The sequence below is a fragment of the Bubalus kerabau genome, chromosome 1, assembly GCF_029407905.1.
Source record: "Bubalus kerabau isolate K-KA32 ecotype Philippines breed swamp buffalo chromosome 1, PCC_UOA_SB_1v2, whole genome shotgun sequence".
Taxonomy (NCBI): Eukaryota; Metazoa; Chordata; class Mammalia; order Artiodactyla; family Bovidae; genus Bubalus; species Bubalus kerabau.
Window position 1 is genome coordinate 62,539,979 of NC_073624.1, and position 12,447 is coordinate 62,552,425.

The 12,447-nt window shown below is 36.8% G+C and overlaps 1 protein-coding gene across 1 annotated transcript; it reads left to right on the forward strand.

Moving 5' to 3' along the window:
- Nucleotides 1–165: 165 nt before the first annotated feature.
- Nucleotides 166–9,625, forward strand: LOC129641508 (olfactory receptor 12-like; the record flags this gene model as incomplete). Its single annotated transcript, XM_055566213.1, has 2 exons — nt 166–1,090; nt 9,615–9,625. Coding segments are annotated over exons 1-2 (936 nt in total), but the record flags the coding sequence as incomplete, so codon positions are not given.
- Between the last annotated feature and the right edge of the window lie 2,822 nt (nt 9,626–12,447).

Genomic DNA, 12,447 nt, shown 5'->3' on the forward strand with positions numbered 1-12,447 from the left:
ATAGTTATCTTTTTTTTTCATTGATGATTTGTTAAATATTAGAAACAATATAGTATGAAATGATTTTATCCCATGCTGTTTCCTTCTTATTTTTACTACAACATGTATTCTGATTGTTCATTTCTTTCATGTTACTATCTCTCCAGCCCTACCTTTATCTCAGCTATGAAGAGTAAGTTTAATAGGAACTTCTCAGAGGTGACTGAGTTTATTTTGCTGGGATTTAGAACCTCTCCAAAGCTACAGATCCTCCTGTTTCTAGCATGCCTGCTGGTCTATGTGGTCACTCTGGTGGGAAATATCAGCATGATAGTTGTCATTAAGATGAACTCCAGACTTCAAATGCCTATGTATTTCTTCCTTAGAAACTTGTCCTATTTAGATCTCTGCTACTCCACAGTCATTGCTCCCAAAACTTTAGCTAACTTCTTGTCTAATGAAAAGAAAATTTCTTACAAAGGCTGTGCCATCCAATTTTTCTTCTTTGCTCTGTTTGTCACCACTGAGAGCTTTCTTCTGGCTGTAATGGCATTTGATAGATTCTCAGCCATTTGCTCCCCGCTCCTGTATCCTGTGCAAATGTCCCCAAAACTGTGTGTTCAATTGGTAACTGGATCCTATGTCTGTGGCTGCATTAATGCTGCAGTCCAAACAAGTTTCACCTTTAGTTTGCGTTTCTGTGGAGAAAACAGATTGGACCACTTTTTCTGTGATGTCCCAGCCCTGATCAAGATCTCCTGTGTGGACACCTTTGTGAACATTGTTGTACTGTTTATTCTTTCTGCTCTCATCATCATCACCACCACAACTGTCATTCTGGTTTCCTATGCATATATCCTCTCTACTGTCCTAAAGATGCCTTCAACTCATGGCAGGAGTAGGACTTTCTCCACCTGTGGCTCCCATATAGCAGTGGTTAGCTTATTCTATGGGACTCTGTTCTTCATGTATGCTCAACCTGGAGCCATCTCCTCACCAGAGAAGAACAAGGTTGTAGCTGTGCTCTACACCCTTATAATACCAATGTTAAATCCTCTAATATACAGTCTGAGAAATAGAGATGTGAAAGATGCTGTGAAAAGAATATTACACAGTAAATGATTCTCTCACTGATATTTGTAATGCCTTTATAATATATAATGGACAAACTGTGTTTTCTAATTGTCTTAGTTATTCTTGTTTTTATAAAATTACTATACCAAAGATAGTTATATATATGACAACAAATATTTTTCTAAGTTTTATAATATAATATGTCTAACAGATACAGATATATAGATCATTATTTTATTTCCTTAAAATGTATGAAAACATTGTATGTTCTCAACTTGTGACAATATTTTTATTTCAATGTTACTTTGATTAGGAATTCAATATTAAGAGCTCTTACTCATTAAAATAATATTATATCAGTGTGAATAATATTATATCATAGTTTCTGTAGATAAAATAATTATTCTTTAATTCAAAGCAAGTGAACTGATATTTCTTTGGACAAGATAACAGCCCCACTGTGTATTAGTAACAGAATAGTAATGGTTAGTTACATAGAATACTTTTGATATGAGGTATATCCTTCTCCAAATTTCCAGATTTGTATTCTGAGGAGTATCATCCAAAGAGTTCAGTTCAGTTCAGTTCAGTCGCTCAGTCGTGTCAGACTCTTTGCGATCCCATGAATCGCAGCACGCCAGGCCTCCCTGTCCATCACCAAATCCTGGAGTTCACTCAGACTCACGTCCATCGAGTCAGTGATGCCATCCAGCCATCTCGTCCTCTGTCGTCCCCTTCTCCTTCTGCCCCCAATCCCTCCCAGCATCAGAGTCTTTTCCAATGAGTCAACTCTTCGCAGGAGGTGGCCAAAGTACTGGAGTTTCAGCTTTAGCATCATTCCTTCAAAGAAATCCCAGGGCTCATCTCCTTCAGAATGGACTGGTTGGATCTCCTTGCAGTCCAAGGGACTCTCAAGAGTCTTCTCCAACACCACAGTTCAAAAGCATTAATTCTTCGGAGCTCAGCCCTCTTCACAGTCCAACTCTCACATCCATACATGACCACTGGAAAAACCATAGCCTTGACTAGACGGACCTTAGTTGGCAAAGTAATGTCTCTGCTTTTGAATATGCTATCTAGGTTGGTCATAACTTTCCTTCCAAGGAGTAAGCGTCTTTTCATTTCATGGCTGCAGTCACCATCTGCAGTGCTTTTGGAGCCCCCCAAAATAAAGTCTGACACTATTTCCACTGTTTCCCCATCTATTTCCCAAAGAGTTACTACTCCCAAAGAGTTTTCCAAAGAGTTACTATTCCTATAAAACAGAGGCCCATAATATAATATTTGAGGAAAATTCTTCAGATGGAAATATGTCAACATTCTACTAATTTTTTTGCCCCATTTTCTTCTTAATATATGTATAATATCATATATGAAACAAATAGCCAGTCCAGGTTCGATGCATGATACTGGATGCTTGGGGCTGTGCACTGGGAAGACCCAGAGGGATGGTACAGGGAGAGAGGAGGGGGGGGTGATTCAGGATGGGGAACACATGCATACCTGTGGCAGATTCATGTTGATGCATGGCAAAACCAAGACAATATTGTAAAGTAATTAACCTCCAATTAAAATAAATAAATTTATATAAAAAAAAAACAAAAAAAAGAAAAGAAAAAAAATAGAATGATATATCTGCAGTGATTTTGGAGCCTCCAAAAATAAAGTCTGACATTACTTCCCCATCTATTTCCCAAAGAGTTACTATTCCCAAAGAGTTTTCCAAAGAGTTACTATTCTTATAAAACAGAGGCCCATAATATAATATTTGAGGACAATTCTTCAGATGGAAATATGTCAATATTCTACTAATTTTTTGCCCCATTTTATTCTTAATATAAAATGATATATCTTATAATAATAAAAGCTGATACATAAAGAACAGGTACTATATGCCATAATCATTTTTAATCACTATTTTCAAATGAGAAAATTGTTATTAAGCAACTTGGTGTACCTAAAACTCTATACTAATATAGGTCCAAAATTTTAATTATGCAAATATATCTTTCAAAGCATGTTTTTTTTTTTTTTTAAATGTAATCTTGCAACCTAAAAACAACCATTTCTGAATGGAGGTATTGATATGGAGCCAGTCTGGGAACTAGAATAAATTTGATGGTTCTCCTTTTATTATGTGTGTAAATAATATTCTGGGTTTCTTTTAACATTTTTTTCTATTTCAACATTTTAATCAACATTTTGGTGTAGAGCAGTACAATTCTTTTTATTAGTCTTTTCTCTTTTAAATTATATATATTTATACACTGAAAATAAGATATTTTCTAATGTCAGTTTTTAAATTTATTATCAATATTTTATTTTAATTTTGGCCATGGTGCGAGGCTTGTAGGATCATCATTCCCAATCCGTGATCGAACCCACACCCCCTGCATTTGAAGCATAGAATCTTAGCTGTGACTTCCAGGGAAGTCTCTTATATATTATTTTAAAATATTGGTTAATATAAAATACTTTTTCTATATGATGTAAACTGAGGTTTTTACTCAAAATTTTTCTATCAACTAACCATTTTTTTTTCTAACACTTAAAAAATATAGAGAGGAAAGGAAAGTTTTTGCCCTACTTTTTCTTGTTTTATTTCTTTTCTTTAAAGATATGTGAATACTAAATTAGAATTTAGGAATCTAAATTCTAAATTTAGATTCCTAAATATTTTTTTAGGAAAGTATTAATGGGTGTGAATCACTTGTTTTAAAACTGTATATGTGTGGTTTGTCACTGTTCTGATACTTACCCACATTGGGTCAGACCAGAAGTTCTTTAATTTCTCTTCTTCTCACACATGAGTTATATTCAATTTCATAGTGGCAAGGTTGTTTTTTCCCCCTTACCTAGTACAATAATGGAACGTAGGCAGAAAGGGAATGTCTTCCAAGATCCCACGGTTTCCCCAAATACTTTAGGTTCAACCTGATAATCAGTTCCCACCAATTAAATAATTTGCTTCTAACTTACTACCGTACTTCCAGCAAATAAACTTTACAGATAAATCATGATAGGGTGCATAGCCAAGCAGGATCAAGAAATTACTGGTATTCTGGTAAAATATTAGCCAATAGGGCCCAAAATATATATAAAATTCCTAATAAATTCTAATTTCTTTTAGTTTATGGAACTTATTGTATGACCATGTATTAATAGTACATTTTATACATACTAGATATATTTCAAGCTTTTTGTTTCTTTCATTGATTTGCTGTCTCTTTCTGCTGGTTTCACATGCTTATTGAAAAATAAGATTTAATGCCTAAAACAGCTACATCTTTTCCAAAAAATTTTCAGCTAATATTACTATTTTAGTGAACTTCAGAATTGTTTTGCATTAAAAATAATTCTTATTTGCACTTTAGCAGAGTTGCATTTTGGAGAAGGCAGTGGCACCCCACTCCAGTACTCTTGCCTGGAAAATCCCATGGACAGAGGAGCCTGGTAGGCTGCAGTCCATGGGGTCGCTAAGAGTCAGGCAAGACTGAATGACTTCACTTTCACTTTTCGCTTTCATGCATTGGAGAAGGAAATGGCAACCCACTCCAGTATCCTTGCCTGGAGAATCCCAGGGACAGAGGAGCCTAGTGGGCTGCCGTCTATGGGGTCACACACAGTTGGACACGGCTGAAGCAACTTAGCAGCAGAGTTGCATTTAGGAAATCACTGATTTGTTTACAATCCTCATTTGTAAGAACACGGTAAGAGTACTGCTTTGATATCAGACAACCTAGCTTTGAGGTCCTGCACTACTTCTAAGCATAGATTTTGAGAGGTTCTTGAATGGTTTTAAGGTTGAATAATATAAGCAAAGTGAAAGAGTTAGTCACTCAGTCCTATCTGACTCTATGCCACCCCATGAACTGTAGCCAGCCAGGCTCCTCTGGCCAATGAATTTTCCAGGCAAGAATACTGGAGTAGGTAGCCATTCCCTTCTCTAGGAGATTTTCCAACTTAGGGATCAAACCCATGTCTCTTAGGTCTCCTGCCTTGCAGGCAGATTCTTTATCATTTGAACCACCAGGGAAGCTCATAATACACTATAATCAAGCTTTTGGCATAAGAAAGTTTTCAACTAATAGTAGCTTTAATTATTATTATTACCATTATCATCATCATCTATTTTAAATTTGCTTTTAATTGTGGCAACATTGGTTTGTAACATATTATTATATAGGTTTCATAAATACAGCATTACATTTCCACTTCTATATACTACAGCATGTGTGTGTGTGTGTGTGTGTATGCACATGCATGTGCATGTGTGCTCAGTCGTGTCCAGCTATTTGTGACCCTTTGGATTGTAGCCTGCCAAGGTTCTCCGTCCATGGAATGTTTCAGGCAAGAATACTGGAGTGAGTTGTCATTTCCTCTTCCAGGGGATCTTCCCGACTAAGGGATCCAACCCCCATCTCCTATGTCTCCTGCACTGGCAGGCGGATTCTTTACCACTGCACCACCTGGGAAGCCATACTACAGCATGCTCACACCAAAAATTTAGTTTCCATCCATAACCTTACAGTTGACCCACTTTACTCATTTCATCTTCTCTGTTGACCTGTTCCCCTCAGATAACTACTAATCAGTTCTCTGTATCTATATGCTTGCTTTGTTGATTTGTGGCATCATCTTTTCTATAAGTTTTAGTAGTGTGAAATTTCTATATTTGAGAGCCACAGGTTTTTCAGTAAGCATATTACTATATATTTCATACATTAGTTGCTATTATGGCAAGAATCTTCATCACCTTGTGTGCCTAATGGATAATTCAAGGATTCAAAGAACTTTTAAAATTATTAACTTCCCTGATAGCTCAGATGGTAAAGAATCTACCTGCAGTGCAGCAGAACCCAGTTTGATTCCTGGGTTGGGAAGATCCACTGGAGAAGGGATAGGCTATCCACTCCAATGTTCTTGGGCTTCCCTTGTGGTTTAGCTGGTACAGAATCTGCCCACAGTGCAGGAGACCTGGGTTCAATCCTCGGGTTGGGAAGATCCCTTGGAGAAGGGAAAGGCTACCCACTCCAGTATTCTGGCTTGGAGAATTCCATGGACTGTATAGTCAATGGGGTTGCAAAGAGTCAGACACGACTGAGCAACTTTCACTTTAAAATTATTATCTTGCTAAACTTTCACTCAATACTTAGATTTTTAAAATTATGTATTAGATTTGAGGCCTGCCTGGAAAAGAGTCAAGTTTTAGAAAGCTTCCATGAGCATTCTCTCAGAGTTGATATTAATGAAAAATACTTTCTATGTATTGCAGTTACTATATAAAGTACACATATACTTTCTTCACTACCCAGTCAGATTTATGGTGAAGGTAACATATATATATATAATTTATTAATATAAATTAATATGAGTATAGAGATTGTATCTTAGAAGAGTTATGTAACGTGTTTAATTTCACATTGCCAGTAACAATGGAGAAGGAAATGGCAACCCACTCCAGTACTCTTGCCTGGAAAATCCCATGGATGGAGGAGTCTGGTAGACTACAGTCCATAGCATCGCAGAGTCGGAAACAACCAAGGCCAGGGCTGGACACTGAACTTTCTGATCCTACAGCCCATAGAGATAAATATTATGTGGCAGTGCCTCAGAGAAAGTTTTGTCCTCTATAAGTTTTCACGTTGTGAAGATATTTGTTAACTAAAATATATTAATTTTATTCATATGTCATTAACACTTGCTTTCTTGATATATCATAAACTGTTTTAAAATATTGCATGAGCTTTTCTTTGGTTATTTTATCCATTGCAATAATTTTTGCTTTATTGTATTATATATGCCATTTAGTTACATATTTTATTAATATAGATGCATTTCTTGCATATATAGATGCATATTTATAATCTTATTAGACTCAAATCTACTTTATTTAATACTGATATGGCACTTGATTTATTTAAGAAGTTTTATCTGGTATGGGAAGAACTAAAGAGCCTCTTGATGAGGGTGAAGGAGGAGAGTCAAAGAGCTGACTTAAAACTAAATATTAAAAAACTAAGATCATGGCATCTGGCCCCATTATCTCATGACAAATAGAGGGAGAAAAGGTGGAAGTAGTGACAGATTTCCTCTTCTTGGGCTCTAAAATCATAGTGGATGGTGACTGCAGCCATTAAATCAGAAGATGTTTGCTTCTTGGCAGGAAAGCTATGACAAACCTAGACAGTGTGTTGAAAAGCACAGACATTATTCTGTGGACAAAGGTCCATATAGTCAAAGCTATGTTCTTCCCAGTGGTCACATATGGTTGTAAGAGTGGGACCATAAAGAAGGCAGAGTACTGAAGAATTGATGCCTTTGAACTATGGTGCTGGAGAAGACTCCTGAGAGTCCCTTGGACAGCAAGGAGATCAAATCAGTTAATCTAAAGGGAAATAAACTCTGAAAACTCATTGGAAGGACTGATGCTGAAGCCGAAACTCCAGTATTTTGGTTATCTGATGCAAACAGCTGAGTCACTGGAAAAGTGCCTGAGGCTGGGAAAGATTGAGGGCAGAAGGAGAAGAGGGTGTCAGGATGAGATGGCTGAATGGCATCACTGATGCAATATAGAACTTAGGCAAGGTTTGGTATATGGTGAGGGACAAGGTGACCTGGTGTGCTGCAGTCCATGGGGTTGCAAAGAGCCAGACATGACTGGGCAACTGAACAACAACAAAATCTGGTATGTATTATTAAAATGTTAATTTAAAAATTTTTATAAAGCTTTTTACAGCTGTAACTTTTTAAAACTCATGAATGGAGATTCAAAAATATGCAAATCAGGAAGGATAATTACCATACATTAAAATATGAATGCAAAATGAAATATTTTGTTAAAAATATAGAGAGTGTTTGATGAAACTACTTGTTATAATTGAATATACTCAATCATAGGATATTTCTCAACTTCAGAAGATAACAACAAATCATATCCAAATAGGTTTAGCCAATTTATTTTCCCACATCTGCATATGAAATGCCACATTGATCCTCATCCTTTCACATCTCATTCTCAACCAAAAGGTATTTTAACAAAATGAGAAGGTGCAAGAAGGCCTCTGAGACTCCTCTTTTTCTTCCTGGAAGCAGGAGATAAACCCTCATGACATTCTTATGATCAAGGATGGAGAATTGAGACTGAGAGAATTCTGTACAACACAGACTTTGTTACAATAATTTTTAACTTCCTTTATCCTCCCCACACAATTTACTAGTTCTCCACAATTGACTCTTTTTTGCTCAGCTTAGTATAAAGCATTTAGGTTTTGTCACTTTGGGTCTTCATGCTTTTATAAATGCTCCTGTGTCATGTTAAATATACTAAGTAAATTTGTATGCTTTTCTCCTATTTTTCTGTCTCATGTAAATATACTTACCAGGCCCAGCCAAGACCCTAGAGGATAGAAGTAAAATTTTGCCTCTTATCGGGCTCAGCCAAGACCCTAGAGGACAGAGTAAAATTTTGCCTCTTCTGCATTATCAGAACTTCCCTCGTAGCTCATCTGGTAAAGAATCCGCCTGCAATGCAGGAGATCCTGGTTTGATTCCTGGGTCAGGAAGAACCCCTGGAGGAGGACATGGCAACCCACTCCAGTATTCCTGCCTGGAGAATCCCCCATGGACAGAGGAGCCTGGCAGGCTACAACCCATGGGGTCGCAAAAAGTCAGACATGACTGAGCAACTAATACCCAACATGACATTATCAAATGTTTCTTATAACTCTATTGAGATAATGATTTCCTCCATGTTTTCTATGAGTGTGAGCTACATTAGTTGATTTTCTAATATGAAACCAACTCTGTATTCCTGGGATATAATCAACTTTGTTATAATATTTTATGCTTGTTTTATACTGCAGAATCACTTTTCTAATGGTTTAAGATTCTACTTTAACATGAAAGAAATAATTCCAAAATATTTTTTCTCTAAAAGTAAATGTCTAATTATTGTGAAGTCAATGATATGACTCAGGCAAGGATGTACAGAACTGCTTAGGATTCCTAGAGGGTCCTGGCTCAAAAAGCAAAACACTTGATGCAGCTGCAGTTGCTGCCGTCTGGTGGCTGTTATCAAGTCTGACTAAATCAAAGACAAAGATTCTAGGTACTATGATAGAAAGGAACTTTCAGAATAACGATTAATAAATCAGAGTATTTTTTAATTACTTGGTTTCCATCCCTATCATACTGAGCAGGGGAGACTGACTGGAAATAACTAGCAATGTGCAAAGTCCCCAACACCTCCCTGTCTCCTGAGATGAAGTTGTTTCTGGCATTGTCAGTCCTATTTATTCTCCCTTCCTTTTGTTATTTCCCTCATCAAAAATGAGTCCTGTAAGATCTCATTCGCTGTTCCAAAAATATATGAATGCAAATGGAAAATACTTTCCAATTATATCTGAATTTGTCTAATCTTGAGATATATTTTCATGCATCTTCCTTATTCAGTTATATTTAGAATTGTGTATATATTTAGGGGGCTTTCCTGGTGCCTCAGCAGTAAAAACTCTGCCTGCAATGCTGGAGTGCCAGGAGACACAGGTTTGATCCATGGGTCAGGAAGATTCCCTGGAGGAGGACATAGCAACACACTCTAGTATTTTTGCCTGGAGAATCCTGTGACAGAGAAGCCTGGTAAGCTATAGTCCATAGGGTCACAAAGAGCTGGACACCACTGAGGCGATTTTTAGCACACATGCACACATATATATTAAACATCAAGACAAAGTTTTGTTTGATTAGTATCATATTAATCATGGCACATTTTGTACTCAAGCTTGTCTTTTTTTGTAATTTCAACAACATCTGGACTTTAGTTAATAAGATTGTATCACATGTTAATTTCCTATGAGTTTTTTTTTTTTTTTGGACAACATAGTGCTTCTTTATATTGTCAGAATTGGATTAGAAGTTTCAAACCTCATTCAAATATTTTAAAAAAATCACTAAGATAACAAATTGTCTAATGTTTCAGCAATAATACTAGATAACAAAATACATGGAACTACATTGAAGTTTTGAGTGAATATGAAATGCATTCTATTCATGTTGTCAAACAAGTGGAATCAAAATGTCATAAAATTTTTAGCTAGGCAAAAATTTATAAGTTTTCTAAAATATATATATATATATATATGTATACAAAAGCTTTCTACTACACTTGATAACTTGAGAGAGAACATCAGAAAAAAGAGACGGAAAAATTGGAAAGCATAAACTAAATGAAATGAGAATATTGAATATGAAATAGAAAAAGTGAAACAAACTAGATAAAAGTAATATATCATCATATGGTCTAATTGTTTTAAAATATGGCTGCTCATTAGAAATGCATCTGTAACTTCGGAGAAAAAAAGCAACACCTGGGCATTTGAATTAAAAAAAAAATTCCAAGATAATTTTGATATGCATCTGGATTTAAAAAGTGATTAAAAATGTGAAACAAACTAGATAAATATATTTTCATCCATCCAGTCAGTCTATGTCTTTTGGTTGGTTCATTTAATCCATTTACATTTAGGACAATTGTCATAATGTATTACCATTTTCTTAATTGTTTTGGGTTTATTTCTGAAGGTAGGTCTTTTCCTTCTCTTGTGTTTCCTGCCTAGAAAAGTTCCTTTAGCATTTGTTGTAAAGCTCGTTTGGTGGTGCTGAATTCTCTTAACTTTTGCTTATCTGGAAAGTTTTTGATTTCTTCATCAAATCTAAATGACAGGCTTGCTGGGTGGAGTATACTTGGTTGTAGATTCTTCCCTTTTATCACTTTAAATATATCATGCCATTCTTGTCTGGCTTGTAGAGTTTCTGTTGAGAAATTAGAATTTCTCAATAAACTTATGGGGGTTCCCTTGTATGTAATTTGTCTTTTTTCCCCTGTTGTTTTTAATATCTTACTTTTATCCTTGATTTTTGTTAGTTTGATTACTATGTGTCTCAGTGTGTTCCTCCTTGGGTTTATCCTGCCTGGGAATCTCTGCACTTCCTGGACTTGGTTGACTATTTCCTTTTCCGTGTTAGGGAAGTTTTCAGCTATTACCACTTCAAGTATTTTCTCAGGTTCTTTTTCTCTCTCTTCTCCTTCTGGGACCCCTATACTGGATATATTGGTGATTTTAATGTTGTACCAAATGTCTCATAGGCTGTCTTCATTTTTTTTTTTTATTCATTTTTCTATAGTCTGTTCTGCAGCAGTGATTTCCACCATTCTGTACTTTAGGTCACTTATCCATTCTTATGCATCAGTTATTCTGCAATTTATTTCTTTTAGTGTATTGTTCATCTCTGTTTGCTTGTTTTTTAGTTCTGCTAGGTCTTGGATAAACATTTCTTACATCTTCTCCATTTGTTTCTGAGATTCTGGATCATCTTCACTATCAAACTAATCTCCACTTCATTTAGTTGTTTTTCTAGGCTTTTATCTTGTCCCTTCATCTGGGACATAATTCTCTGCTTTTTCATCCTGATTAATTTTCTGTAGTGTGGTTTTCACTCTAGCCACTGTGGTTCTTCTTGCTTCTTCTGTCTGCCCTCTGGTGGATGAAGCTAAGTGGTTTGTGTAAGCTTCCTGATGGGAGGGACTGGATGGGAAAAACTGAGTCTCACTCTGATGAGCAGGGCCTTGCTTAATAAAGCTTTAATCCAATTATCTGCTGATGGTGGGGTTGCCGTCCCTCCCTGCTAGTTGTTTGGCATGGGGTCTATGGGATCTATAGTAGGGTTAATGGTGACCTCCAAGAGGACTTAAGCCAAGGAGCATCTTCCAAGACTGCTGCTTCCAGTGCCCCCATCCCTGCAGTGAGCCACTGCTGACACATGCCTCCACAGAAGACCCTCCAACACTAGCAGGTAGGTCTGTTTCAGTCTCCTGTGGGTGTCACTTCTCCTTCCCCTTGGGTCTTGGTGCACACAAGACTTGTGCCCTCCAAGAGTGGAGTCTCTGTTTCCACTAGTCCTGTGAAAGTCCTGTAATCAAATCCCACTGGCCTTCAAGGTCAGATTACCTGAGGATTCCCAGTCCATTTGCTGGACCCCCAGTCTGGGAAGCCTGATGTGGGGCTCAAACCTTCACAACACTGGGAGAACCTCTTTGGCATTATTGGTCTCCAATTTGTGGGTCACCCACCCGGTGGGTATGGGATTTGACTTTATCATGATTGTGCCACTATACCATCTTGATGTGGATTCTTCTTTGTCTTTGGACTTAGGGTATCCTTTTTTGAGGGTTTCACTATCCTCCTATCGATGCTTGTTCAACAGCTGGCTGTGATTTTCGTGCTCTTGCAGGAGGAGATGAGTGCACATTGTTCTGCTCCACCATCTTGAATCGGGCAAGCTTGTCTTAACATCATTAAAAGATGGATTTTTTCTCCTTTTTTATTATTTCAC